Here is a 27,272-nt window from a genome sequence, read left to right as displayed (position 1 = left end):
AGAAGAGAGTGGAAGAAAACAGCAGCAAACCAAGGGCACAAATCCATTGTTCCAAAGATCCATCTTCAGTGCAGCTCCACATTTGAAGGTTCTGCAGGCTCTTGCCCAAGGAAGTTGGAGGCAGATTTAGCAGGGAGGACAGCATCTGCTGCCATAGCAGTTGGTAATGCAGGAGAGGTCAAAGCCCCCAGAGCTGATGGGCACTCCGCCACAGCTGAGGATGTTGCCAACAGCAGCGGAGGTGGAGGATCCCACGGCGGTGTTCTGTGGGAAGGAGCTGAGGATGGGCCCGGGCAGGGTCACCAGCACAGCAGGCGGCTCAATGACAACGTGGGAGCTCTGGCACTGCCTGACACAGCACTCATTGCAGCTGCTGGCCAGCGGGCAGGGGCCGCAGGGCTGGCAGCAAGGGTCGCAGGGCTTGCAGCAGGACATGGCTCGGGGTCACAGGTGCACCTGGCACAGAGGGCAGGGAGAAGCACAAAGTGAGGACACACGAGAAGCAGCACTGCATCCAAACGCCCTGCAGCCCAGGCACCTCCTGGCCCACACTGCAGTGCCCAGCTGAAAGCCCAGGAGCCACCCCAGCCAAGTCCCAGCCTCTCTCTGTCTGCACAAGACCTTCTCTCCCCTGCCCTCTCCCAGCAGAAGCAGCTCCCAGCCCTGGGCTATGACAGCCCCTCTCAGCTGAGACCTCCAGCCAGGCAAGAGCTGCTCTTGAAGCAGCAGCAGGAGGAGGAGAAGGGGCTTCCCACTCACCTGGTTCCTGAGGAGTAGGAGGTGAGAGAAGTGGATGAGAGAGCAGAGACTTGGGCTGCCTTTTATAGCAGTCCTGGCCTGCCTCAGGCCCAGAGGCACCTTAGTGGAAGCAGTAATTTTCTGACCAGCTCATGTCAAATGTGCACCATCCCAGCTAATGGTAGGGGCTGTGTCCTGGTTTCCTGCACTGCAGCCTCTATTTCCTGGCTTCTGCCCTGTGCGTTCCTATCTGAAGACTTCTTCTCTGGCCAGGATGAGACGTCCAAGCAGTTCCAGGATATAAACACGTCAGAGTAGGCAGAATGCTGGGATGGTGGTCTGGTGGCATTCCATGCAGACACATGACCTGAACCTGTGTCATTCCTGTGGGTTTCTTTGTGGCTAAGTACTCAGGGCATCACTCTCATTCTTCCTCTATCGCTGCCCATCTCTCCCGCATCTCTTTGTGGCATCCCATGAGTTTTCACATGCAGCCTGTTTTCCTGGCCCATTTGGGGAATGGATAGGGGACATAAGGTATTCTTTGTGGTCTTGCTTCCCCTCTAATACAACTCCCTTTGGTCAGCAGTCCATGCCTGCTTCTGCAGCTCGTTCCTGCTCTTGCCCTGGGCTGGATTAGCAGCTGTGCTCGGTGGCCCTTGGCTGGATGGATGGTGCCCAGCAAGTTGCTTTATCAATCCCCTTCCTTCCTCCAGGGAACAGAGCAGATAAATCAGAGAACAATTTGAAACTTGATAGAAGGCAGTTTGCTAAAGCAAAAGTGAAAGGTTATGCATGCACAAGTACACTAGGGAAAAAGAAAATTCATGGCCTCCTTCGTCAGGAAATGATGGCTGGCAGTTTCCCAGGAAGCAGGGCTTCCTCCTGTGTTCTCCTTGCTCACAAGGAAAAACTTGGTAACTAAGGCTGCAGAAATGGGCTTTGTGAGAAGCATGCAGTGTCTCCAGCCATGTCTGACTGAGTCAGCTCCAGCTGTGTCCAAAGGGGACTCAGACCGGCCCAACACTGAGCACATTTGTCACACTGCTGATGCCTCTGGGAAAGCAGATTTCATTAGAAATGGTTTGGCCTGGAAGGCAACTTCAAGACATTTCTTTCCATTCCTCCCGCCCTTAACAGTTGGGCACCCACTAAAGCAGCTTGCTCAAAGCAGTGTTGCACCTTATCTTGCACACTTGCAGTGCTGAGCATCCAAAACCTTTCTGGGCAATTTAGTACCATGCCCCACCATCCTCACAGAGAGGGACATGTTTGTGAGCTCCAAGGGAAAAGGAACTGACAAAACTGAACTGAAAAAAACTGCACCAAGAATGTTGCAGAGATGGCAATGCTGGGCTTCCTACACACTTTTGCAAGTGAGCAAACTGGAAGAGTTGCCACAGAAGGAAGGACAAATCACAGGCCAAGGTTTGAATGCAGAAGCAACTTTATTGAGTCAAAAGAAGAAAAGGAGGAGGCTCAGAGAGGGCACCCGAGGGCAGCAACTCAGATGCACCAGTGATGTCTGACATCCTGGCCTGCCAAGGGAAGGAGGCCAGCAGTCCCACTAGGCTGGCATTGAGTGTTGCAGACAGGAAAGGAAGGGAAGAGAGAAATGAGAGCAGGAGAAGAAGAAGAAGGAAACACCAGTCTGAAGCTCTAAATCCAATGTCTTAAGTTCTGACTTCATTCCAGCAGCATGTTCTGATGTCTTGGAGGTTCTTGCCTAAGGATGTCGGCAGCAGCATTTTTAGCAGGGACGACAACATCTGCTGCCACCATAGCAGTTGGTGATGCAGGAGATGTCAAAGCCCCCGGAGCTGATGGGCACTCCCTCAGAGCTGAGGATGCTGCCAACAGCAGCGGAGGTGGAGGATCCCACGGCGGTGTTCTGTGGGAAGGAGCTGAGGATGGGGCCGGGCAGGGTCACCAGCACAGCAGGCGGCTCAATGACAACGTGGGAGCTCTGGCACTGCCTGACACAGCACTCATTGCAGCTGCTGGCCAGCGGGCAGGGGCCGCAGGACTGGCTGCAAGGGTTGCAGGGCTGGCACTGCTGGCACTTCTCAGAGCAGGACATGTCTGGAGCCTGGCGCCGCACCTGGCACAGAGGGCGGGGAGGAAGCAGAGCACACGCACACCTGAGACACAGCCCGCAAGGCACCCCCAGCAGGACAAGGCCCCCGCTGCCTGCGGAGCTCCAGGCTGTGCAGGCCCAAGCTGGGCATCCTTGGCCTGAGCCCAGCACGGTCCTTCCGAGCTCAGCCAGGCCCAGCTGTGCTCCTGCCTAACCTGGATGAAAATCAGCACCTCAGCCCAGCCTCAGCCTCTGGCCAGAGCACACGGTCTCCCCTCTGCCCACACCACCACCACTGCAGAACACCCCCAGGAGGACAAGGAGCAGGAACAAGGGCCAGAAAGCTCAGTGCTGTCGTGGAGAGGGTGGAGGAGAAAGAGGCTTCCAACTCACCTGGTTCGCAAGGAGAAGGAGGTGACAGAAGTGGTTGAGAGAGCCACCAGTTAGGCTGCCTTTTATCCTGGCCCCACAGTGCCTCAGGGCCCACAGTTTGTGCTGTGCAAGTGACAATATTCCTGCATGATCCCAAATGAATGGAAACATCTCTGGGAATGGTATGGCATGAGTTGGTTTTTCCTTCTACCATGACTTTGCCTTTCTTGGCTCACATCATTACTCATGGACACTTCTTCTGAACGCTTGTATCACATGTTTCCTGGGGGCAAAGATGTGTCAGACTGGGCAATAGACATGAACTAAGTGTAGAAGGGATTTTGAGGAGGCAGCTGATGACCACATGGGGCAATATTTTGGATATTTTATATTCCTGATGCCTGCAAGGGCCCCTCCTTTGCCAGCTCTCCAGTCTTTGGATTATCTCCCTTGGCCTCTCTTGACCATGTGCCTTGTCCTTCTCTTAAAATCTCTTTGGATTCCTTCTCTGCCTGCACAGTCCCTGTGGCACCTGTTGCACTGCTGCCTGAATCACAGTGTGTGTGAATATCTGCGCAGCCATGTGCTTTTGCACTTGTGTAAACACACCCCGAGTGCTGCAGTCCTACACTGGGAGTGTTTTGCACAGGGGAGAGCACTTGTCTGCAGCCACATGCTGGGGGATTCCATTTATGCATTGCTGCACTCTGAGTGATGTCTAGAGACAACAATATTCCAGATTACAGCAAGGAAAAGTAGAAGTGTTGGTCAGTGCTTCCTAGTCCAAGTTTTGACTGGAGTTCAGAGGCTCAGGGGCCACCAAAGTGGTGCTGGAGCTGGGCTTGGGACTCTGGGCTTCCCTGGAGGCTCTGGGTGTCCTGGGGATTAAAGGCTACATGTTAGTGATTGGCAGCTCAGTTTCAGAGCTTGCTCCTTTGTCTGTATGAGCACGAGGTTTGGGGATTAAAGCAGGAAGAAGCTGAATGCCAGGATCTTAATTCTTTGAGTCCCTGCTGAAGGGAAGATGGGGTGAGCACATTCAATCCAGGGAGCCTGGAGACAACTCTCTTCATTGCTGGTACTCACTAGAGTGGGGTTTGGCCTCTATGGAACAGGGGTCGGAGCTTTCCATGACCACATCTTCTTATTCAGAGCACCTGTCCTCCTGGAAGAATTGAAGGACTGTGCCTGGTATCTGCTCCATAGGGAGAGGCAATTGGTCTCTGCATGGGATGTGGAAGGAAGGCCATTCCCAGCACCTCTCTCTACTTCTTCAGAAAGGGGTCAGAGTGTTTTGCCTAAAGAAGCATCTTTCATGCTGTCTGTAACGGTGACCCAGCCTTATCTCAGGAATGTGTCAACCCCCAAATGGACAGATCTCCATCCATTCCCATGTCAGACTGCAGAGAGATGCCTGGCTCAGTAGGCGTCCCACCATAGCTTTTGCTCTTTGGCAGTTCTCACCCAGCGTTCTCTTCTTTTCCAAATCACCTCAGATGAAATGTCTCCATTATGGAGGGAATTGGATTTTTTGGCCTACCATTACTGTCTACCACTATCTGTAAGAGTTAGTGTGGACTATATCAATCTCTGCTACTACCTAGAAGGAGGTAGTGTGGAGATTGGTGTTGGCTTCTTCCAACACAGGAATGACACAGGTTCAGGTCATGAGCCTGCATGGAATGCCACCAGGCCATCATCCCAGCATTCTGCCTACTCTGATATGTTTATATCCTGGAAATTGTTGGACGTCTCATCCTGGCCTGAGAAAGAGTCTTCAGATAGGAACACACAGGGCAGAAGCCAGGAAATAGAGGCTGCAGTGCAGGAAACCAGGACACAGCCCCTACCATTAGCTGGGATGGTGCACATTTGACATGAGCTGGTCAGAAAATTACTGCTTCCACTAAGGTGCCTCTGGGCCTGAGGCAGGCCAGGACTGCTATAAAAGGCAGCCCAAGTCCCTGCTCTCTCATCCTCTTCTCTCACCTCCTACTCCTCAGGAACCAGGTGAGTGGGAAGCCTCTTCTCCTCCTCCTCCTGCTGCTGTTTCAAGAGCTGCTCTTGCCTGGCTGGAGGTCTCAGCTGAGAGGGGCTGTCATAGCCCAGGGCTGGGAGCTGCTTCTGCTGGGAGAGGGCAGGGGAGAGAAGGTCTTGTGCAGGCAGAGAGAGGCTGGGACTTGGCTGAGGTGGCTCCTGGGATTTGAGCTGGGCACTGCAGTGTGGGCCAGGAGGTGCCTGGGCTGCAGGGTGTTTGGGTGCAGTGCTGCTTCTCGTGTGTCCTCAATTTGTGCTTCTCCCTGCCCTCTGTGCCAGGTGCACCTGTGACCCCGAGCCATGTCCTGCTGCCAGCCCTGCGACCCTTGCTGCCAGCCCTGCGGCCCCTGCCCGCTGGCCAGCAGCTGCAATGAGTGCTGTGTCAGGCAGTGCCAGAGCTCCCACGTTGTCATTGAGCCGCCTGCTGTGCTGGTGACCCTGCCCGGCCCCATCCTCAGCTCCTTCCCACAGAACACCGCCGTGGGATCTTCTACCTCCGCTGCTGTTGGCAACATCCTCAGCTGTGGCGGAGTGCCCATCAGCTCCGGGGGCTTTGACATCTCCTGCATCACCAACTGCTATGGTGGCAGCAGATGTTGTCGTCCCTGCTAAAGCTGCTGGCAATATCCTCAGGCAAGAACCTCCAAGCCCTCAGCATGTGGAGCTGGAATGAAGACAGAATTTTGGGACATTAAATGTAGGACTTATGACTTTTGTTTCCTTCTTGTCTTCTCTTTTTTCTCTTCCATTCCTTTCCTGTCACCAGCACTCAGTGCCCGCCTAGTGGGACCTCTAGGCCTTCCTCCTTCTTTCTGTCTGGAGGGCAGGCAGAGGGACACCCCAAATGCACCTCAGTGGCTGCTCCTGGTGCTCTCTGGGAACCACCTCCTTTTTCTTGCATAGAGTCAATAAAGTTGTTTTGCATCCAAGCCTTGGCCTCTGATTCTCTCTCCTTCTGTGTCAACTTTTCCAGTGTGCTCAGGGCAAAAGGTGGAGGAAGCAGAGCTTGGAACTCCCTGCAGTGGATTTTACTTTATGCCTTTTCCCTTGAAGCTCACAAACACATCCCTCAGTACTCCACTACAACTACCAGGGGGGGAAGATGGTTCTCCAACTTGACAGAAATGGGGGGTGAAAGGGGTGCGTGGGAATCAGCAATGCTTGGGGACAGCCCACAGCCTCCTCTTTTCTGACACCTCCCCCACATTTACTGTTCTGCCCAGCTGCTGTCCAGACACACAGGACTGCGGGGTTTCATAGGTTGGGGTTGGCAGCACCCACACAGATGGGCTGATTGGGGTCAGCTGTTCTGTGGTGTCACCGTATGATGGGTTGGATTCAAACCTATACAGGGGACCCTCAGCCAACCCTGTTCAAGCTTAGATGCAGGCACATCATTAGCCAGACATCTGCGCAGAGAGTGATCTCAACCAGTCAGCTGTTTTAACCTGGAGTTTCAACCCCCCTACATGAAGAGCCTTCCCTAATAAACTGCTGCTGTTTGCTGGTGACTCTCAGTGTGTGGTGTCATGTGTCTGTCTCCAACACACGACCCCACGTAACCTCTGGGGCCCTTTGCAGGTGAATCTACCATGAAAGAAGCTGTGACCCCATGAGGAGCCTGCACCAGAAAAGATTCCTGGCAGGAATGTCCACTGCAGTAGAGAGAAGGCCACAGTGGAGAAGTCTTGCTCACAGGCATTCTTCCCCTGTTGGGGAGGTACCATGGAGCATTGTGTTCTTGAACAAGTGCACTCCTGGCAAATGACCCTCGCTTCCCATGGGAATCCTTGGAATGAAAGCGGCCCCATCCTTTTTGTTGGAATCCTTGAACTGCTGGAAAACTGGATGGCGTTCTCCAAAACCTTTTACTTTCTAGAGAGAAAAGGCTCCGCATCATCACTCATAGCACAGGTTCTCCAGCACCTTGATCATCTCTGACACATGCAGAGGGGTTGCAGTGGCTGCTGGATTGGGATTTGACACGTTCCTCACATAGTCCTGGCTCACTGCTCAGACTGGCACAAAGATGCATCTTTAGACAAAACAATGCCTTTCTGAAGAAACAAAAGAAGGGTGTGGGAATGGCCCCACTTGCCCACCCTGTGCAGTGAACATTTCACACTCCACGTGGAACTGTAGCCAGGCTCTTCAGTAGCCACTGGAGGAGAGGTGCTCTGTGCTGCCAGGGAAGCCCAGTTTCCCAAATCCAACTCCAGCACCCCCATCGTGGCCCCTGAGGCTCTGGGCATGAAGTAGGAAGCACTGTCCAACATTACTTGACCTGCTCTGTCTATGATATTGTTGTCTTTGGACATCGCTCTCAGCGCAACAATACATAAATGGAGTGGATCAGAGTGTGTATTTCTGCGTGTGCCTTGATTTCACTCCACTTAGTTTCCCCAAGGAAATACTGCTGCAGCAACAAAGCAAGAAAGTTACTCAGAGTACCTGGCACAGCATGAATACAGTAGTCATGCCAGATGATGGACCTGAACAAGCAGGATTGGAGGTATGCCAAGGAGAAACGCATTTTTACCGTTCACATTTGAATTTCCAAATGAAACACCTATGTCCACATATTCCAACTGATTTGCCATTTAAGTTTCCTACATTTCTCTCATGATCCTGAAGCCTATTTTACATAAAACTGTAGGCTACACTAAGATTGAGGACAGAACCAAAACCATCCTCCCACCTTCCTGGAAGCTCCCACTGTTTTCCATTCTCGGTGTCGCAGATGAGCAACGCTTCCATCTTCCGGCCACCACCGCCCAGAAAGGGTCAAACACTTTCTCCAGGTGCTTCACTCTCTTTAACAGCATCAATTTCTATACCTAGTGGTTCAGGCCAAAGGCCACTGTGGCCACTGGACCGCCCCGTCCCCACAGAGCCACCAGAAGCCTGTCACCTCCAAGCCTCCCCATGAGGCAGGAACAAGGACACTGGGAAACAGCTGGGGGCCCCAAGGCTGCCTGGAGGTGGCATCAAAGGGATGGCCTGGCTTTGGGATTGTCCTTGTGAGATGTGGGTGCCGTGGCCCTCTCCAGGTTCCTGCAGAGAAGGAACGGGAGGCTGAGTGTGTGGGAGTGGCTGGCACTGCTGGGCAAGGAAGGCCCTACGGGGCTTGCAAGGGCTGGGCTGAGAGCTCAGCTCAGGCCCAGCTGTGGACACACACACAGGGGCACTGCCACACTGCCAGCCTGCCCAGGTGTGCTCAGAGATGACCCCAGAGGCACGGAGCCCAGCAGACGGGCACAGGCACACGGGCAGGGGGGTTGCACACAATTGCCCTGCCCTGTGCACGACCATCCCCGTGCAGGCCAGAGGCTCTCAGGGGCTGTTCCCAGCAGGGCACAAGCACAGGCATGTGCAGACACTCGCACACACTGGGGCACAGCCACGCTGCCACGCACATTATTGCGGGGCAGCACACGGGGCAGAGGCCTTAGAAAGGGATGTGACTGAGGAGGTGCTGGGAAGCTCCCAGTCAGAGCAGATTCTGGGAACCCCAAGCAGCACAGACACGGAGGCAGCAGTGCTACGGGAGTCTCCTGCACTGTGAAGGCCGAGGAGGAAGACCAAGAGGTTTCATTAAAAGGACAAATCACACAGAGGAGCCATTAGGTGGTGAGCAAAAGACTGGAGGGCTGAGAGCAGAGGAGGCCCTTGCAGCCAGCAGGAACAGAAAATATCCAAAAGAATGCCTCAGGCTGGAATCACCGGGCTCCTTGTGATGCTTTATCCACTTATTTCACGTCTCTTACTCGCACTGACACATCCTTGGCCCCAGGAAACATGGGATCTCACATACAAGCGTTCAGAAGAAGTGTCCATGAGTAATGATGTGAGCCAAGAAAGGCAAAGTCATGGTAGAAGGAAAAACCAACTCATGCCATACCATTCCCAGAGATGTTTCCGTTCATTTGGGATCATGCAGGAATATCGTCACTTGCACAGCACAAACTGTGGGCCCTGAGGCACTGTGGGGCCAGGATAAAAGGCAGTCTAACTGGTGGCTCTCTCAACCACTTCTGTCACCTCCTTCTCCTTGCGAACCAGGTGAGTTGGAAGCCTCTTTCTCCTCCACCCTCTCCACGACAGCACTGAGCTTTCTGGCCCTTGTTCCTGCTCCTTGTCCTCCTGGGGGTGTTCTGCAGTGGTGGTGGTGTGGGCAGAGGGGAGACCGTGTGCTCTGGCCAGAGGCTGAGGCTGGGCTGAGGTGCTGATTTTCATCCAGGTTAGGCAGGAGCACAGCTGGGCCTGGCTGAGCTCGGAAGGACCGTGCTGGGCTCAGGCCAAGGATGCCCAGCTTGGGCCTGCACAGCCTGGAGCTCCGCAGGCAGCGGGGGCCTTGTCCTGCTGGGGGTGCCTTGCGGGCTGTGTCTCAGGTGTGCGTGTGCTCTGCTTCCTCCCCGCCCTCTGTGCCAGGTGCGGCGCCAGGCTCCAGACATGTCCTGCTCTGAGAAGTGCCAGCAGTGCCAGCCCTGCAACCCTTGCAGCCAGTCCTGCGGCCCCTGCCCGCTGGCCAGCAGCTGCAATGAGTGCTGTGTCAGGCAGTGCCAGAGCTCCCACGTTGTCATTGAGCCGCCTGCTGTGCTGGTGACCCTGCCCGGCCCCATCCTCAGCTCCTTCCCACAGAACACCGCCGTGGGATCCTCCACCTCCGCTGCTGTTGGCAACATCCTCAGCTCTGAGGGAGTGCCCATCAGCTCCGGGGGCTTTGACATCTCCTGCATCACCAACTGCTACGGTGGCAGCAGATGTTGTCATCCCTGCTAAAAATGCTGCTGCCGACATCCTTAGGCAAGAACCTCCAAGACCTCAGGACATGCTGCTGGAATGAAGACAATATATTGGAACATGGAATTTTGACTCTTTTGCTATAAGTTCATTCTTCTGCTCTCTGCTTTCCTGTCACCACCTGCCAATGCCATCCTAGTGGGTCTGTCCCCCCACCCCTCCTCTCCCTCTGTCCTGCAGTCTGGGCAGACACACACCCCCCACTGCATCTTAGCGGCTGCTCCTGCTGTTCTCTTTGAGAATCGCCATCTTTTCTTCTTTAGACTCAATAAATTTCTTTTTGCATCCACCCTTGGGCCTATTTTTTCTCCTTTATCTCTGAGGACTCATCCAGTCACCTCAGGAGAAAGTGGGAAAAGCAGAGAGCAGGACTCACTGCTATGGGTTTTCCTTGTGCCCTTTTCATTGGAGCTGACACGGATACCCTGACATTGAGGGTGATGCGGCACTGGAGCAAGTTGCACAGAGAAATTTCTTCTCATTCCTGGAAATGTTAAGGCAAGGTTGCTGAGGACTTTGAGCCACTTGATTTTGGGGGTGCCATCCTTGTCCATATTTTGTGGGGTGGGTGGAGTGTTGCAAATGAAAGAAAATGTTGTTTAGGTTCCCTTCCATCTCAAGATTTGGAGTTGACACTGTCAGGTAGATGGAACAACCACAAAATCATGGTAGAAAGGCAAAGAGCAAACTTATTTCCTTGCCTCTCTCCACAGAAAAGACCAAAGGAACGCTTAGGTGGAGATACACAAATGGGAATATTTTTCCCCTTTGGCTCAGTCCTTGCTAGCAGGGCTCCTCTTTACACCAGTGCTGTGATCTCCCTGGGCTTTTTGTGATCTCTGAGCTTTGATCTTACCTCTCCCAAAACAGGGAACTCAAGCACATCTGTGAGAGGGCCTCCAAGTCTCTCCCAACACTGGCATTGTCTCTACACAGAGATTCTACTTCTCAAAACACAGGTAAAAGCAGTAGTGGGCATGCTTTTGCTGTTTCCCACACTGATACTCTCCAGGCTGTGGCATTCTCAGCTGCAAGGTCACTTGAGCCTACAATCATCCTCCTAATTCTTCTGAGTTTAACCCTTTCCTCCCAAACGAAACCATTCCCAATGAAATATGCTTCCACAGAGGCATCAGCAGTGTGACAGATGTACTCTGTGTTGGGCTCAGCAGCGCTGAGTCCCTTTTGGACACAGCTGGAGCTGGTTCAGTCAGACATGGTGGGACTCTTCAATGACACAGAGCCCATTCCTTCAGCCTTCTTCCCCAGCTTCCAAATCATTCAGCTATTACACAAGGGACAGGATCCATCACAGTGTGAAGCAAAATTTCAAGAGGAAAGTATTATGGAAGTGTTACTGCCGCCAACCGCCTTACCTCGCACCTCAAATTTTTTTTGCACCTCGGTTTTAATTCCCTGTCCACTTCAGAAGTTGGAGTGATAGTGTGGCTGTAGAGCACTGGCCATCCAGCCAAGGTCAACGCAGCAGAGATGGTAATAATAAGCAAGGATTGTCAGTAAAGAATATATGGTGAGAAAGACCAGCATGTGGCTGGAGAAGGGACCCTAGGGAGGTAGGGCAACACTTTTCTGGGAGAAGCATTCTTGCTGTGGCTCCTGTAGAGAAGCAAAACACAGCACAGCGGAAGAGCAAGAATGTGGTGGAGAAACGTGCATAGACTGTTGACAGAAGGCTGACCCAGTAGGGAGGAATTGAGATACATAATGTGACCTCATGGAATGCCACCAGACCATGATCCGAGCAGTCAGTCTGTGCTGATGAGTTTATATCCCGGAAATTCTTGGGCCTCTCATCCCAGCCCTAACAGAAGTCCTCAGATAGGAACGCACAGGGCAAAAGCCAGGAAATGAAAAGGCAGAAATGCAGGAAACCAGGACACAGCCCCTACCATTAGCTGGGATGGTGCACATTTGACATGAGCTGGTCAGAAAATTACTGCTTCCACTAAGGTGCCTCTGGGCCTGAGGCAGGCCAGGACTGCTATAAAAGGCAGCCCAAGTCCCTGCTCTCTCATCCTCTTCTCTCACCTCCTACTCCTCAGGAACCAGGTGAGTGGGAAGCCTCTTCTCCTCCTCCTCCTGCTGCTGTTTCAAGAGCAGCTCTTGCCTGGCTGGAGGTCTCAGCTGAGAGGGGCTGTCATAGCCCAGGGCTGGGAGCTGCTTCTGCTGGGAGAGGGCAGGGGAGAGAAGGTCTTGTGCAGACAGAGAGAGGCTGGGACTTGGCTGAGGTGGCTCCTGGGCCTTGAGCTGGGCAGTGCAGTGTGGGCCAGGAGGTGCCTGGGCTGCAGGGTGTTTGGGTGCAGTGCTGCTTCTCGTGTGTCCTCACTTTGTGCTTCTCCCTGCCCTCTGTGCCAGGTGCACCTGTGACCCCGAGCCATGTCCTGCTGCCAGCCCTGCGACCCTTGCTGCCAGCCCTGCGGCCCCTGCCCGCTGGCCAGCAGCTGCAATGAGTGCTGTGTCAGGCAGTGCCAGAGCTCCCACGTTGTCATTGAGCCGCCTGCTGTGCTGGTGACCCTGCCCGGGCCCATCCTCAGCTCCTTCCCACAGAACACCGCCGTGGGATCCTCCACCTCCGCTGCTGTTGGCAACATCCTCAGCTGTGGCGGAGTGCCCATCAGCTCTGGGGGCTTTGACCTATCCTGCATCACCAACTGCTATGGTGGCAGCAGATGCTGTCGTCCCTGCTAAAGCTGCTGGCAATATCCTCAGGCAAGAACCTCCAAGCCCTCAGCATGTGGAGCTGGAATGAAGACAGAATTTTGGGACATTAAATGTAGGACTTATGACTTTTGTTTCCTTCTTGTCTTCTCTTTTTTCTCTTCCATTCCTTTCCTGTCACCAGCACTCAGTGCCCGCCTAGTGGGACCTCTAGGCCTTCCTCCTTCTTTCTGTCTGGAGGGCAGGCAGAGGGACACCCCAAATGCACCTCAGTGGCTGCTCCTGGTGCTCTCTGGGAACCACCTCCTTTTTCTTGCATAGAGTCAATAAAGTTGTTTTGCATCCAAGCCTTGGCCTCTGATTCTCTCTCCTTCTGTGTCAACTTTTCCAGTGTGCTCAGGGCAAAAGGTGGAGGAAGCAGAGCTTGGAACTCCCTGCAGTGGATTTTACTTTATGCCTTTTCCCTTGAAGCTCACAAACACATCCCTCAGTACTCCACTACAACTACCAGGGGGGAAGATGGTTCTCCAACTTGACAGAAATGGGGGGTGAAAGGGGTGCGTGGGAATCAGCAATGCTTGGGGACAGCCCACAGCCTCCTCTTTTCTGACACCTCCCCCACATTTACTGTTCTGCCCAGCTGCTGTCCAGACACACAGGACTGCGGGTTTTCATAGGTTGGGGTTGGCAGCACCCACACAGATGGGCTGATTGGGGTCCGCTGTTCTGTGGAGCCCTTTACAGGTGAATGTACCATGAAGGAAGCTGTGACCCCATGAGGAACATGTGCCAGAAAAGATTCCTGCCAGGAATGTCCTCTGCACTGGAAAAACAGTCAAAATGGAGCCTGTCCTACTGACAGTAATTCTTCCTCTGTTGGTGACCTGCCCTGGAGCATTATGTTCTTGAACAAGGGAACCCTTTGGAAATGACCCACTCTCCTGGGGTGACTTTATTATGCTTAATTGTGTCCTCATTCATCTCTTTAGCCCAGAAATAACTTTTGCACCTTTAAGACTTGTTCGGAGAGCATCGGCGGGGGGAAAGAAGCACATAGTTTGCTTTCAGAAACTGCATTCACTCCTCCACATTCCAACTCCTGGTCGGTGGTGTCTGCAGATGGACAGACTGCGGGACAGAGCTGTCCTTTGCTTTTAGTTTAATTAGCTGAGGCTTAGAAGTTCCCTGGACTATGGTTTTTCTTTTTCTTGGAACTGTTTAAACTTGCCCTGGGCTGAACACCCAAAAGAACACCAGCAGTTCACACCCGTGGCCCACCGGGTTGGCCCTGGGTCATGGCATTTCCAGTGCTGGAGGGACTGATAAGAGACTTGAGTGAGCTCAAGAAGGGGACTTTTTGGTGAATACTTTTCCTGTTAAATAAAGAGGTTTTTTCCACTTTTCACACAGGAAATATTTTCCTGAAGTAGTTGGGGGACGGGCCGCTTGAATCCATTTTCTAGAGGAACCCCTTTAGAAGGGGTTCTGCCCTTTTCCATGGGAATCCTAGGAATGAAAGAGGCCCCATTCTTTTTGTTGGAATCCTTGAACTGCTGGAAAACTGGATAGAGTTTTCCAACTTTCCAGAGAGAAAAGGCTCCACGTCATCACACATAGCACAGTTTCTCCAGCACCTTGGTCATCTCTGACACATGCAGAGGGGTTGCAGTGGCTGCTGGATTGGGATTTGACACATTCCTCAGACAGTCCTGGCTCACTGTTCAGACTGCCACAAAGATGCATCTTTAGACAAAACAATGCCTTTCTGAAGAAGCAAAAGAAGGGTGTGGGAATGGCCCCACTTGCCCACCCTGTGCAGAGATCATTTTACTCTGCACCTGCTGTTTATCCTCTGTCTGTTTGGAGAAGTAAAATCTCTGTGAAGAGACAAGGCAGGTGTTTGGAGAGACTTGGAGGCCCTCTCATATAAATTCCTGAGCTCCCTCTTTAGGGAGAGGGAAGATCAAAGCTCAGAGCTCACAAGCCCTGCCAGCAAGGACTGTGCCTTAGGATGATGAAATTCCTGCCCGTGCACCCCTGTGGGACTGATCTGAAGCAGGACAATGTACATCCCTGCCTGAGCGTTAAGCCAGCCTCCTCTGCGGAGTGAAGTAAGGCAATAAATTTACTGTTTGTCTTTCCACCATGGTTTTGTGGTTGTTCCAGGTGCCTGTCTGTGTTGACTGAAATACTTGGGATGGAAGGGAACTTAAACAATTTATTATTTGCAACACTCCACCCACCCCACAAACCATGGGCAAGAATTGCCCCCACCAAACCAAGTGGCTCAAAGTCCTGAGTAACCTTGCCTTAAAGACTTCCAGGAATGACAAATAACATCTCTGTTCCAGTGCCTCATTACTCTTACTGTCGGGGATATCTTTGTCAGCTCCAAGGAAAACCCATACTATTGAGTCCAGCTCTCTGCATTTCTGCCTTTCTGATGAGGACACTGGAAGAATTGTCACAGAATGAAGGAGAAATCAGAGGCCCAGGTTGCAATGCAAAAAGAAATTTATTGAGTATAAAGAAAAAAAAGGAGACAGTTCACCGAGAGAAGAATAGGAGAAACCATTAAGATGCAGTGGGGGTGTCCATCTGCGTGTCTGAATAAATTGAGGAAGGGAGTGGGGGCAACAGGCCCCACTAAGGTGGCATAGGGTGGGGGTGACAAAAATGATAGGGAAGAGAGAGGAGAGAGGAGAAGAACGAACTAATGGCCAAATATTCTAAATCAGATGTCCCAAAATTCTGTGGTCATTCCAGCACTATATTCCGAGGCCATGGAGGTTCTTGCCTAAGGATGTCGGCAGCAACATGTTTAGCAGGGACGACAACATCTGCTGCCACCGTAGCAGTTGGTGATGCAGGAGATGTCAAAGCCCCCGGAGCTGATGGGCACTCCCTCAGAGCTGAGGATGCTGCCAACAGCAGCGGAGGTGGAGGATCCCACGGCGGTGTTCTGTGGGAAGGAGCTGAGGATGGGGCCGGGCAGGGTCACCAGCACAGCAGGCGGCTCAATGACAACGTGGGAGCTCTGGCACTGCCTGACACAGCACTCATTGCAGCTGCTGGCCAGCGGGCAGGGGCCGCAGGACTGGCTGCAAGGGTTGCAGGGCTGGCACTGCTGGCACTTCTCAGAGCAGGACATGTCTGGAGCCTGGCGCCGCACCTGGCACAGAGGGCGGGGAGGAAGCAGAGCACACGCACACCTGAGACACAGCCCGCAAGGCACCCCCAGCAGGACAAGGCCCCCGCTGCCTGCGGAGCTCCAGGCTGTGCAGGCCCAAGCTGGGCATCCTTGGCCTGAGCCCAGCACGGTCCTTCCGAGCTCAGCCAGGCCCAGCTGTGCTCCTGCCTAACCTGGATGAAAATCAGCACCTCAGCCCAGCCTCAGCCTCTGGCCAGAGCACACGGTCTCGCCTCTGCCCACACCACCACCACTGCAGAACACCCCCAGGAGGACAAGGAGCAGGAACAAGGGCCAGAAAGCTCAGTGCTGTTATGGAGAGGGTGGAGGAGAAAGAGGCTTCCAACTCACCTGGTTCGCAAGGAGAAGGAGGTGGCAGAAGTGGTTGAGAGAGCCACCAGTTAGGCTGCCTTTTATCCTGGCCCCACAGTGCCTCAGGGCCCACAGTTTGTGCTGTGCAAGTGACGATATTCCTGCATGATCCCAAATGAACGGAAACATCTCTGGGAATGGTATGGCATGAGTTGGTTTTTCCTTCTACCATGACTTTGCCTTTCTTGGCTCACATCATTACTCATGGACACTTCTTCTGAACGCTTGTATGTGAGATCCCATGTTTCCTGGGGCCAAGGATGTGTCAGTGCGAGTAAGAGACGTGAAATAAGTGGATAAAGCATCACAAGGAGCCCGGTGATTCCAGCCTGAGGCATTCTTTTGGATATTTTCTGTTCCTGCTGGCTGCAAGGGCCTCCTCTGCTCTCAGCCCTCCAGTCTTTTGCTCACCACCTAATGGCTCCTCTGTGTGATTTGTCCTTTTAATGAAACCTCTTGGTCTTCCTCCTCGGCCTTCACAGTGCAGGAGACTCCCGTAGCACTGCTGCCTCCGTGTCTGTGCTGCTTGGGGTTCCCAGAATCTGCTCTGACTGGGAGCTTCCCAGCACCTCCTCAGTCACATCCCTTCCTAAGGCCTCTGCCCCGTGTGCTGCCCCGCAATAATGTGCGTGGCAGCGTGGCTGTGCCCCAGTGTGTGCGAGTGTCTGCACATGCCTGTGCTTGTGCCCTGCTGGGAACAGCCCCTGAGAGCCTCTGGCCTGCACGGGGATGGTCGTGCACAGGGCAGGGCAATTGTGTGCAACCCCCCTGCCCGTGTGCCTGTGCCCGTCTGCTGGGCTCCGTGCCTCTGGGGTCATCTCTGAGCACACCTGGGCAGGCTGGCAGTGTGGCAGTGCCCCTGTGTGTGTGTCCACAGCTGGGCCTGAGCTGAGCTCTCAGCCCAGCCCTTGCAAGCCCCGTAGTGCCTTCCCTGCCCAGCAGTGCCAGCCACTCCCACACACTCAGCCTCCCGTTCCTTCTCTGCAGGAACCTGGAGAGGGCCACGGCACCCACATCTCACAAGGACAATCCCAAAGCCAGGCCATCCCTTTGATGCCACCTCCAGGCAGCCTTGGGGCCCCCAGCTGTTTCCCAGTGTCCTTGTTCCTGCCTCATGGGGAGGCTTGGAGGTGACAGGCTTCTGGTGGCTCTGTGGGGACGGGGCGGTCCAGTGGCCACAGTGGCCTTTGGCCTGAACCACTAGGTATAGAAATTGATGCTGTTAAAGAGAGTGAAGCACCTGGAGAAAGTGTTTGACCCTTTCTGGGCGGTGGTGGCCGGAAGATGGAAGCGTTGCTCATCTGCGACACCGAGAATGGAAAACAGTGGGAGCTTCCAGGAAGGTGGGAGGATGGTTTTGGTTCTGTCCTCAATCTTAGTGTAGCCTACAGTTTTATGTAAAATAGGCTTCAGGATCATGAGAGAAATGTAGGAAACTTAAATGGCAAATCAGTTGGAATATGTGGACATAGGTGTTTCATTTGGAAATTCAAATGTGAACGGTAAAAATGCGTTTCTCCTTGGCATACCTCCAATCCTGCTTGTTCAGGTCCATCATCTGGCATGACTACTGTATTCATGCTGTGCCAGGTACTCTGAGTAACTTTCTTGCTTTGTTGCTGCAGCAGTATTTCCTTGGGGAAACTAAGTGGAGTGAAATCAAGGCACACGCAGAAATACACACTCTGATCCACTCCATTTATGTATTGTTGCGCTGAGAGCGATGTCCAAAGACAACAATATCATAGACAGAGCAGGTCAAGTAATGTTGGACAGTGCTTCCTACTTCATGCCCAGAGCCTCAGGGGCCACGATGGGGGTGCTGGAGTTGGATTTGGGAAACTGGGCTTCCCTGGCAGCACAGAGCACCTCTCCTCCAGTGGCTACTGAAGAGCCTGGCTACAGTTCCACGTGGAGTGTGAAATGTTCACTGCACAGGGTGGGCAAGTGGGGCCATTCCCACACCCTTCTTTTGTTTCTTCAGAAAGGCATTGTTTTGTCTAAAGATGCATCTTTGTGCCAGTCTGAGCAGTGAGCCAGGACTATGTGAGGAACGTGTCAAATCCCAATCCAGCAGCCACTGCAACCCCTCTGCATGTGTCAGAGATGATCAAGGTGCTGGAGAACCTGTGCTATGAGTGATGATGCGGAGCCTTTTCTCTCTAGAAAGTAAAAGGTTTTGGAGAACGCCATCCAGTTTTCCAGCAGTTCAAGGATTCCAACAAAAAGGATGGGGCCGCTTTCATTCCAAGGATTCCCATGGGAAGCGAGGGTCATTTGCCAGGAGTGCACTTGTTCAAGAACACAATGCTCCATGGTACCTCCCCAACAGGGGAAGAATGCCTGTGAGCAAGACTTCTCCACTGTGGCCTTCTCTCTACTGCAGTGGACATTCCTGCCAGGAATCTTTTCTGGTGCAGGCTCCTCATGGGGTCACAGCTTCTTTCATGGTAGATTCACCTGCAAAGGGCCCCAGAGGTTACGTGGGGTCGTGTGTTGGAGACAGACACATGACACCACACACTGAGAGTCACCAGCAAACAGCAGCAGTTTATTAGGGAAGGCTCTTCATGTAGGGGGGTTGAAACTCCAGGTTAAAACAGCTGACTGGTTGAGATCACTCTCTGCGCAGATGTCTGGCTAATGATGTGCCTGCATCTAAGCTTGAACAGGGTTGGCTGAGGGTCCCCTGTATAGGTTTGAATCCAACCCATCATACGGTGACACCACAGAACAGCTGACCCCAATCAGCCCATCTGTGTGGGTGCTGCCAACCCCAACCTATGAAACCCCGCAGTCCTGTGTGTCTGGACAGCAGCTGGGCAGAACAGTAAATGTGGGGGAGGTGTCAGAAAAGAGGAGGCTGTGGGCTGTCCCCAAGCATTGCTGATTCCCACGCACCCCTTTCACCCCCCATTTCTGTCAAGTTGGAGAACCATCTTCCCCCCCTGGTAGTTGTAGTGGAGTACTGAGGGATGTGTTTGTGAGCTTCAAGGGAAAAGGCATAAAGTAAAATCCACTGCAGGGAGTTCCAAGCTCTGCTTCCTCCACCTTTTGCCCTGAGCACACTGGAAAAGTTGACACAGAAGGAGAGAGAATCAGAGGCCAAGGCTTGGATGCAAAACAACTTTATTGACTCAATGCAAGAAAAAGGAGGTGGTTCCCAGAGAGCACCAGGAGCAGCCACTGAGGTGCATTTGGGGTGTCCCTCTGCCTGCCCTCCAGACAGAAAGAAGGAGGAAGGCCTAGAGGTCCCACTAGGCGGGCACTGAGTGCTGGTGACAGGAAAGGAATGGAAGAGAAAAAAGAGAAGACAAGAAGGAAACAAAAGTCATAAGTCCTACATTTAATGTCCCAAAATTCTGTCTTCATTCCAGCTCCACATGCTGAGGGCTTGGAGGTTCTTGCCTGAGGATATTGCCAGCAGCTTTAGCAGGGACGACAACATCTGCTGCCACCATAGCAGTTGGTGATGCAGGAGATGTCAAAGCCCCCGGAGCTGATGGGCACTCCGCCACAGCTGAGGATGCTGCCAACAGCAGCAGAGGTGGAGGATCCCACGGCGGTGTTCTGTGGGGAGGAGCTGAGGATGGGGCCGGGCAGGGTCACCAGCACAGCAGGCGGCTCAATGACAACGTGGGAGCTCTGGCACTGCCTGACACAGCACTCATTGCAGCTGCTGGCCAGCGGGCAGGGGCCGCAGGGCTGGCAGCAAGGGTCGCAGGGCTTGCAGCAGGACATGGCTCGGGGTCACAGGTGCACCTGGCACAGAGGGCAGGGAGAAGCACAAAGTGAGGACACACGAGAAGCAGCACTGCACCCAAACACCCTGCAGCCCAGGCACCTCCTGGCCCACACTGCAGTGCCCAGCTCAAATCCCAGGAGCCACCTCAGCCAAGTCCCAGCCTCTCTCTGCCTGCACAAGACCTTCTCTCCCCTGCCCTCTCCCAGCAGAAGCAGCTCCCAGCCCTGGGCTATGACAGCCCCTCTCAGCTGAGACCTCCAGCCAGGCAAGAGCTGCTCTTGAAACAGCAGCAGGAGGAGGAGGAGAAGAGGCTTCCCACTCACCTGGTTCCTGAGGAGTAGGAGGTGAGAGAAGAGGATGAGAGAGCAGGGACTTGGGCTGCCTTTTATAGCAGTCCTGGCCTGCCTCAGGCCCAGAGGCACCTTAGTGGAAGCAGTAATTTTCTGACCAGCTCATGTCAAATGTGCACCATCCCAGCTAATGGTAGGGGCTGTGTCCTGGTTTCCTGCATTTCTGCCTTTTCATTTCCTGGCTTTTGCCCTGTGCATTCCTATCTGAGGACTTCTGTTAGGGCTGGGATGAGAGGCCCAAGAATTTCCGGGATATAAACTCATCAGCACAGACTGACTGCTCGGATCATGGTCTGGTGGCATTCCATGAGGTCACATTATGTATCTCAATTCCTCCCTACTGGGTCAGCCTTCTGTCAACAGTCTATGCACGTTTCTCCACCACATTCTTGCTCTTCCGCTGTGCTGTGTTTTGCTTCTCTACAGGAGCCACAGCAAGAATGCTTCTCCCAGAAAAGTGTTGCCCTACCTCCCTAGGGTCCCTTCTCCAGCCACATGCTGGTCTTTCTCACCATATATTCTTTACTGACAATCCTTGCTTATTATTACCATCTCTGCTGCGTTGACCTTGGCTGGATGGCCAGTGCTCTACAGCCACACTATCACTCCAACTTCTGAAGTGGACAGGGAATTAAAACCGAGGTGCAAAAAAAATTTGAGGTGCGAGGTAAGGCGGTTGGCGGCAGTAACACTTCCATAATACTTTCCTCTTGAAATTTTGCTTCACACTGTGATGGATCCTGTCCCTTGTGTAATAGCTGAATGATTTGGAAGCTGGGGAAGAAGGCTGAAGGAATGGGCTCTGTGTCATTGAAGAGTCCCACCATGTCTGACTGAACCAGCTCCAGCTGTGTCCAAAAGGGACTCAGCGCTGCTGAGCCCAACACAGAGTACATCTGTCACACTGCTGATGCCTCTGTGGAAGCATATTTCATTGGGAATGGTTTCGTTTGGGAGGAAAGGGTTAAACTCAGAAGAATTAGGAGGATGATTGTAGGCTCAAGTGACCTTGCAGCTGAGAATGCCACAGCCTGGAGAGTATCAGTGTGGGAAACAGCAAAAGCATGCCCACTACTGCTTTTACCTGTGTTTTGAGAAGTAGAATCTCTGTGTAGAGACAATGCCAGTGTTGGGAGAGACTTGGAGGCCCTCTCACAGATGTGCTTGAGTTCCCTGTTTTGGGAGAGGTAAGATCAAAGCTCAGAGATCACAAAAAGCCCAGGGAGATCACAGCACTGGTGTAAAGAGGAGCCCTGCTAGCAAGGACTGAGCCAAAGGGGAAAAATATTCCCATTTGTGCATCTCCACCTAAGCGTTCCTTTGGTCTTTTCTGTGGAGAGAGGCAAGGAAATAAGTTTGCTCTTTGCCTTTCTACCATGGTTTTGTGGTTGTTCCATCTACCTGACAGTGTCAACTCCAAATCTTGAGATGGAAGGGAACCTAAACAACATTTTCTTTCATTTGCAACACTCCACCCACCCCACAAAATATGGACAAGGATGGCACCCCCAAAATCAAGTGGCTCAAAGTCCTCAGCAACCTTGCCTTAACATTTCCAGGAATGAGAAGAAATTTCTCTGTGCAACTTGCTCCGGTGCCGCATCACCCTCAATGTCAGGGTATCCGTGTCAGCTCCAATGAAAAGGGCACAAGGAAAACCCATAGCAGTGAGTCCTGCTCTCTGCTTTTCCCACTTTCTCCTGAGGTGACTGGATGAGTCCTCAGAGATAAAGGAGAAAAAATAGGCCCAAGGGTGGATGCAAAAAGAAATTTATTGAGTCTAAAGAAGAAAAGATGGCGATTCTCAAAGAGAACAGCAGGAGCAGCCGCTAAGATGCAGTGGGGGGTGTGTGTCTGCCCAGACTGCAGGACAGAGGGAGAGGAGGGGTGGGGGGACAGACCCACTAGGATGGCATTGGCAGGTGGCGACAGGAAAGCAGAGAGCAGAAGAAGGAACTTATAGGAAAAGAGTCAAAATTCCATGTTCCAATATATTGTCTTCATTCCAGCAGCATGTCCTGAGGTCTTGGAGGTTCTTGCCTAAGGATGTCGGCAGCAGCATTTTTAGCAGGGACGACAACATCTGCTGCCACCGTAGCAGTTGGTGATGCAGGAGATGTCAAAGCCCCCGGAGCTGATGGGCACTCCCTCAGAGCTGAGGATGCTGCCAACAGCAGCAGAGGTGGAGGATCCCACGGCGGTGTTCTGTGGGAAGGAGCTGAGGATGGGGCCGGGCAGGGTCACCAGCACAGCAGGCGGCTCAATGACAACGTGGGAGCTCTGGCACTGCCTGACACAGCACTCATTGCAGCTGCTGGCCAGCGGGCAGGGGCCGCAGGACTGGCTGCAAGGGTTGCAGGGCTGGCACTGCTGGCACTTCTCAGAGCAGGACATGTCTGGAGCCTGGCGCCGCACCTGGCACAGAGGGCGGGGAGGAAGCAGAGCACACGCACACCTGAGACACAGCCCGCAAGGCACCCCCAGCAGGACAAGGCCCCCGCTGCCTGCGGAGCTCCAGGCTGTGCAGGCCCAAGCTGGGCATCCTTGGCCTGAGCCCAGCACGGTCCTTCCGAGCTCAGCCAGGCCCAGCTGTGCTCCTGCCTAACCTGGATGAAAATCAGCACCTCAGCCCAGCCTCAGCCTCTGGCCAGAGCACACGGTCTCCCCTCTGCCCACACCACCACCACTGCAGAACACCCCCAGGAGGACAAGGAGCAGGAACAAGGGCCAGAAAGCTCAGTGCTGTCGTGGAGAGGGTGGAGGAGAAAGAGGCTTCCAACTCACCTGGTTCGCAAGGAGAAGGAGGTGACAGAAGTGGTTGAGAGAGCCACCAGTTAGGCTGCCTTTTATCCTGGCCCCACAGTGCCTCAGGGCCCACAGTTTGTGCTGTGCAAGTGACGATATTCCTGCATGATCCCAAATGAATGGAAACATCTCTGGGAATGGTATGGCATGAGTTGGTTTTTCCTTCTACCATGACTTTGCCTTTCTTGGCTCACATCATTACTCATGGACACTTCTTCTGAACGCTTGTATCACATGTTTCCTGGGGGCAAAGATGTGTCAGACTGGGCAATAGACATGAACTAAGTGTAGAAGGGATTTTGAGGAGGCAGCTGATGACCACATGGGGCAATATTTTGGATATTTTATATTCCTGATGCCTGCAAGGGCCCCTCCTTTGCCAGCTCTCCAGTCTTTGGATTATCTCCCTTGGCCTCTCTTGACCATGTGCCTTGTCCTTCTCTTAAAATCTCTTTGGATTCCTTCTCTGCCTGCACAGTCCCTGTGGCACCTGTTGCACTGCTGCCTGAATCACAGTGTGTGTGAATATCTGCGCAGCCATGTGCTTTTGCACTTGTGTAAACACACCCCGAGTGCTGCAGTCCTACACTGGGAGTGTTTTGCACAGGGGAGAGCACTTGTCTGCAGCCACATGCTGGGGGATTCCATTTATGCATTGCTGCACTCTGAGTGATGTCTAGAGACAACAATATTCCAGATTACAGCAAGGAAAAGTAGAAGTGTTGGTCAGTGCTTCCTAGTCCAAGTTTTGACTGGAGTTCAGAGGCTCAGGGGCCACCAAAGTGGTGCTGGAGCTGGGCTTGGGACTCTGGGCTTCCCTGGAGGCTCTGGGTGTCCTGGGGATTAAAGGCTACATGTTAGTGATTGGCAGCTCAGTTTCAGAGCTTGCTCCTTTGTCTGTATGAGCACGAGGTTTGGGGATTAAAGCAGGAAGAAGCTGAATGCCAGGATCTTAATTCTTTGAGTCCCTGCTGAAGGGAAGATGGGGTGAGCACATTCAATCCAGGGAGCCTGGAGACAACTCTCTTCATTGCTGGTACTCACTAGAGTGGGGTTTGGCCTCTATGGAACAGGGGTCGGAGCTTTCCATGACCACATCTTCTTATTCAGAGCACCTGTCCTCCTGGAAGAATTGAAGGACTGTGCCTGGTATCTGCTCCATAGGGAGAGGCAATTGGTCTCTGCATGGGATGTGGAAGGAAGGCCATTCCCAGCACCTCTCTCTACTTCTTCAGAAAGGGGTCAGAGTGTTTTGCCTAAAGAAGCATCTTTCATGCTGTCTGTAACGGTGACCCAGCCTTATCTCAGGAATGTGTCAACCCCCAAATGGACAGATCTCCATCCATTCCCATGTCAGACTGCAGAGAGATGCCTGGCTCAGTAGGCGTCCCACCATAGCTTTTGCTCTTTGGCAGTTCTCACCCAGCGTTCTCTTCTTTTCCAAATCACCTCTGATGAAATGTCTCCATTATGGAGGGAATTGGATTTTTTTGGCCTACCATTACTGTCTACCACTATCTGTAAGAGTTAGTGTGGACTATATCAATCTCTGCTACTACCTAGAAGGAGGTAGTGTGGAGATTGGTGTTGGCTTCTTCCAACACAGGAATGACACAGGTTCAGGTCATGAGCCTGCATGGAATGCCACCAGGCCATCATCCCAGCATTCTGCCTACTCTGATATGTTTATATCCTGGAAATTGTTGGACGTCTCATCCTGGCCTGAGAAAGAGTCTTCAGATAGGAACACACAGGGCAGAAGCCAGGAAATAGAGGCTGCAGTGCAGGAAACCAGGACACAGCCCCTACCATTAGCTGGGATGGTGCACATTTGACATGAGCTGGTCAGAAAATTACTGCTTCCACTAAGGTGGCTCTGGGCCTGAGGCAGGCCAGGACTGCTATAAAAGGCAGCCCAAGTCTCTGCTCTCTCATCCTCTTCTCTCACCTCCTTCTCCTCAGGAACCAGGTGAGTAGGGAGCTTCTCCTCCTTCTCCTCCTGCTGCTGCTTCAAGAGCAGCTCTTGCCTGGCTGGAGGTCTCAGCTGAGAGGGGCTGTCATAGCCCAGGGCTGGGAGCTGCTTCTGCTGGGAGAGGGCAGGGGAGAGAAGGTCTTGTGCAGGCAGAGAGAGGCTGGGACTTGGCTGAGGTGGCTCCTGGGCTTTGAGCTGGGCACTGCAGTGTGGGCCGGGAGGTGCCTGGGCTGCAGGGCGTTTGGGCGCAGTGCTGCTTCTCGTGTGTCCTCACTTTGTGCTTCTCCCTGCCCTCTGTGCCAGGTGCACCTGTGACCCCGAGCCATGTCCTGCTGCAAGCCCTGCGACCCTTGCTGCCAGCCCTGCGGCCCCTGCCCGCTGGCCAGCAGCTGCAATGAGTGCTGTGTCAGGCAGTGCCAGAGCTCCCACGTTGTCATTGAGCCGCCTGCTGTGCTGGTGACCCTGCCCGGCCCCATCCTCAGCTCCTCCCCACAGAACACCGCCGTGGGATCTTCTACCTCCGCTGCTGTTGGCAACATCCTCAGCTGTGGCGGAGTGCCCATCAGCTCCGGGGGCTTTGACATCTCCTGCATCACCAACTGCTATGGTGGCAGCAGATGTTGTCGTCCCTGCTAAAGCTGCTGGCAATATCCTCAGGCAAGAACCTCCAAGCCCTCAGCATGTGGAGCTGGAATGAAGACAGAATTTTGGGACATTAAATGTAGGACTTATGACTTTTGTTTCCTTCTTGTCTTCTCTTTTTTCTCTTCCATTCCTTTCCTGTCACCAGCACTCAGTGCCCGCCTAGTGGGACCTCTAGGCCTTCCTCCTTCTTTCTGTCTGGAGGGCAGGCAGAGGGACACCCCAAATGCACCTCAGTGGCTGCTCCTGGTGCTCTCTGGGAACCACCTCCTTTTTCTTGCATAGAGTCAATAAAGTTGTTTTGCATCCAAGCCTTGGCCTCTGATTCTCTCTCCTTCTGTGTCAACTTTTCCAGTGTGCTCAGGGCAAAAGGTGGAGGAAGCAGAGCTTGGAACTCCCTGCAGTGGATTTTACTTTATGCCTTTTCCCTTGAAGCTCACAAACACATCCCTCAGTACTCCACTACAACTACCAGGGGGGGAAGATGGTTCTCCAACTTGACAGAAATGGGGGGTGAAAGGGGTGCGTGGGAATCAGCAATGCTTGGGGACAGCCCACAGCCTCCTCTTTTCTGACACCTCCCCCACATTTACTGTTCTGCCCAGCTGCTGTCCAGACACACAGGACTGCGGGGTTTCATAGGTTGGGGTTGGCAGCACCCACACAGATGGGCTGATTGGGGTCAGCTGTTGTGTGGTGTCACCGTATGATGGGTTGGATTCAAACCTATACAGGGGACCCTCAGCCAACCCTGTTCAAGCTTAGATGCAGGCACATCACTAGCCAGACATCTGCGCAGAGAGTGATCTCAACCAGTCAGCTGTTTTAACCTGGAGTTTCAACCCCCCTACATGAAGAGCCTTCCCTAATAAACTGCTGCTGTTTGCTGGTGACTCTCAGTGTGTGGTGTCATGTGTCTGTCTCCAACACACGACCCCACGTAACCTCTGGGGCCCTTTGCAGGTGAATCTACCATGAAAGAAGCTGTGACCCCATGAGGAGCCTGCACCAGAAAAGATTCCTGGCAGGAATGTCCACTGCAGTAGAGAGAAGGCCACAGTGGAGAAGTCTTGCTCACAGGCATTCTTCCCCTGTTGGGGAGGTACCATGGAGCATTGTGTTCTTGAACAAGTGCACTCCTGGCAAATGACCCTCGCTTCCCATGGGAATCCTTGGAATGAAAGCAGCCCCATCCTTTTTGTTGGAATCCTTGAACTGCTGGAAAACTGGATGGCGTTCTCCAAAACCTTTTACTTTCTAGAGAGAAAAGGCTCCGCATCATCACTCATAGCACAGGTTCTCCAGCACCTTGGTCATCTCTGACACATGCAGAGGGGTTGCAGTGGCTGCTGGATTGGGATTTGACACGTTCCTCACATAGTCCTGGCTCACTGCTCAGACTGGCACAAAGATGCATCTTTAGACAAAACAATGCCTTTCTGAAGAAACAAAAGAAGGGTGTGGGAATGGCCCCACTTGCCCACCCTGTG

At 53.1% G+C, this 27,272-nt stretch overlaps 6 protein-coding genes and 2 pseudogenes across 7 annotated transcripts; 3 read left to right on the top strand and 5 right to left on the bottom strand.

The window, feature by feature from the left end:
• Window positions 1-126: 126 nt before the first annotated feature.
• LOC128819627 (feather keratin Cos2-2-like) lies at window positions 127-590 on the bottom strand. The gene has a single exon (XM_053999870.1). It carries the CDS (start codon window positions 433-435, stop codon window positions 127-129), a length of 309 nt encoding a protein of 102 aa, XP_053855845.1. The 5' UTR covers window positions 436-590.
• A 1,898-nt stretch (window positions 591-2,488) lies between these two features.
• LOC128819608 (feather keratin Cos2-2-like) lies at window positions 2,489-3,258 on the bottom strand. The gene is made up of 2 exons (XM_053999854.1): window positions 3,209-3,258; window positions 2,489-2,839 (listed from the first exon to the last, which is right to left on the bottom strand). Exon 2 carries the CDS (start codon window positions 2,816-2,818, stop codon window positions 2,489-2,491), a length of 330 nt encoding a protein of 109 aa, XP_053855829.1. The 5' UTR covers window positions 2,819-2,839; window positions 3,209-3,258.
• On the top strand, window positions 3,035-6,073 carry LOC128819682 (uncharacterized; annotated as a pseudogene).
• A 3,176-nt stretch (window positions 6,074-9,249) lies between these two features.
• LOC128819612 (feather keratin Cos2-2-like) lies at window positions 9,250-10,006 on the top strand. The gene is made up of 2 exons (XM_053999857.1): window positions 9,250-9,286; window positions 9,656-10,006. The coding sequence occupies exon 2, from the start codon at window positions 9,677-9,679 to the stop codon at window positions 10,004-10,006; it is 330 nt and encodes a 109-aa protein (XP_053855832.1). The 5' UTR covers window positions 9,250-9,286; window positions 9,656-9,676.
• A 1,958-nt stretch (window positions 10,007-11,964) lies between these two features.
• LOC128819581 (feather keratin Cos2-2-like) lies at window positions 11,965-12,736 on the top strand (annotated as a pseudogene).
• A 2,791-nt stretch (window positions 12,737-15,527) lies between these two features.
• Window positions 15,528-16,263, bottom strand: LOC128819613 (feather keratin Cos2-2-like). The gene is made up of 2 exons (XM_053999858.1): window positions 16,248-16,263; window positions 15,528-15,878 (listed from the first exon to the last, which is right to left on the bottom strand). Exon 2 carries the CDS (start codon window positions 15,855-15,857, stop codon window positions 15,528-15,530), a length of 330 nt encoding a protein of 109 aa, XP_053855833.1. The 5' UTR covers window positions 15,858-15,878; window positions 16,248-16,263.
• Window positions 16,264-19,460: 3,197 nt separating this feature from the next.
• LOC128819618 (feather keratin Cos2-2-like) lies at window positions 19,461-20,068 on the bottom strand. Its single transcript, XM_053999862.1, has one exon. It carries the CDS (start codon window positions 20,007-20,009, stop codon window positions 19,698-19,700), a length of 312 nt encoding a protein of 103 aa, XP_053855837.1. The 5' UTR covers window positions 20,010-20,068; the 3' UTR covers window positions 19,461-19,697.
• Window positions 20,069-22,367: 2,299 nt separating this feature from the next.
• Window positions 22,368-26,013, bottom strand: LOC128819590 (feather keratin Cos2-2-like). Of its 2 annotated transcripts, none has more exons than XM_053999838.1 (2): window positions 25,659-26,013; window positions 22,368-22,778 (listed from the first exon to the last, which is right to left on the bottom strand). In XM_053999838.1, the coding sequence occupies exons 1-2, from the start codon at window positions 25,731-25,733 to the stop codon at window positions 22,428-22,430; spliced, it is 426 nt and encodes a 141-aa protein (XP_053855813.1). In that variant the 5' UTR covers window positions 25,734-26,013; the 3' UTR covers window positions 22,368-22,427. The 2 variants fall into 2 exon arrangements, with proteins under 2 accessions (XP_053855813.1, XP_053855814.1); XM_053999839.1 differs by lacking the exon at window positions 25,659-26,013 and adding an exon at window positions 23,148-23,266.
• Window positions 26,014-27,272: the final 1,259 nt, after the last annotated feature.

This window comes from Vidua macroura, chromosome 27 (genome assembly GCF_024509145.1).
Source record: "Vidua macroura isolate BioBank_ID:100142 chromosome 27, ASM2450914v1, whole genome shotgun sequence".
Classification (NCBI taxonomy): domain Eukaryota; kingdom Metazoa; phylum Chordata; class Aves; order Passeriformes; family Viduidae; genus Vidua; species Vidua macroura.
This window is presented reverse-complemented; position numbering and strand designations above follow the sequence as displayed.

Excerpts from the sequence above, each read along its gene's own strand:
- LOC128819627 (XM_053999870.1), bottom strand. The coding sequence starts at position 435 with ATGTCCTGCTGCAAGCCCTGCGACCCTTGCTGCCAGCCCTGCGGCCCC.
- LOC128819608 (XM_053999854.1), bottom strand. The coding sequence starts at position 2,818 with ATGTCCTGCTCTGAGAAGTGCCAGCAGTGCCAGCCCTGCAACCCTTGC.
- LOC128819612 (XM_053999857.1), top strand. The coding sequence starts at position 9,677 with ATGTCCTGCTCTGAGAAGTGCCAGCAGTGCCAGCCCTGCAACCCTTGC.
- LOC128819613 (XM_053999858.1), bottom strand. The coding sequence starts at position 15,857 with ATGTCCTGCTCTGAGAAGTGCCAGCAGTGCCAGCCCTGCAACCCTTGC.
- LOC128819618 (XM_053999862.1), bottom strand. The coding sequence starts at position 20,009 with ATGTCCTGCTGCAAGCCCTGCGACCCTTGCTGCCAGCCCTGCGGCCCC.
- LOC128819590 (XM_053999838.1), bottom strand. The coding sequence starts at position 25,733 with ATGCAGGAGATGTCAAAGCCCCCGGAGCTGATGGGCACTCCGCCACAG. Across the intron at positions 22,779-25,658 it reads TGTTGCCAACAGCAGCGGAG|GTGCGGCGCCAGGCTCCAGA; the intron begins GTAGAAGATCCC and ends CCTCTGTGCCAG.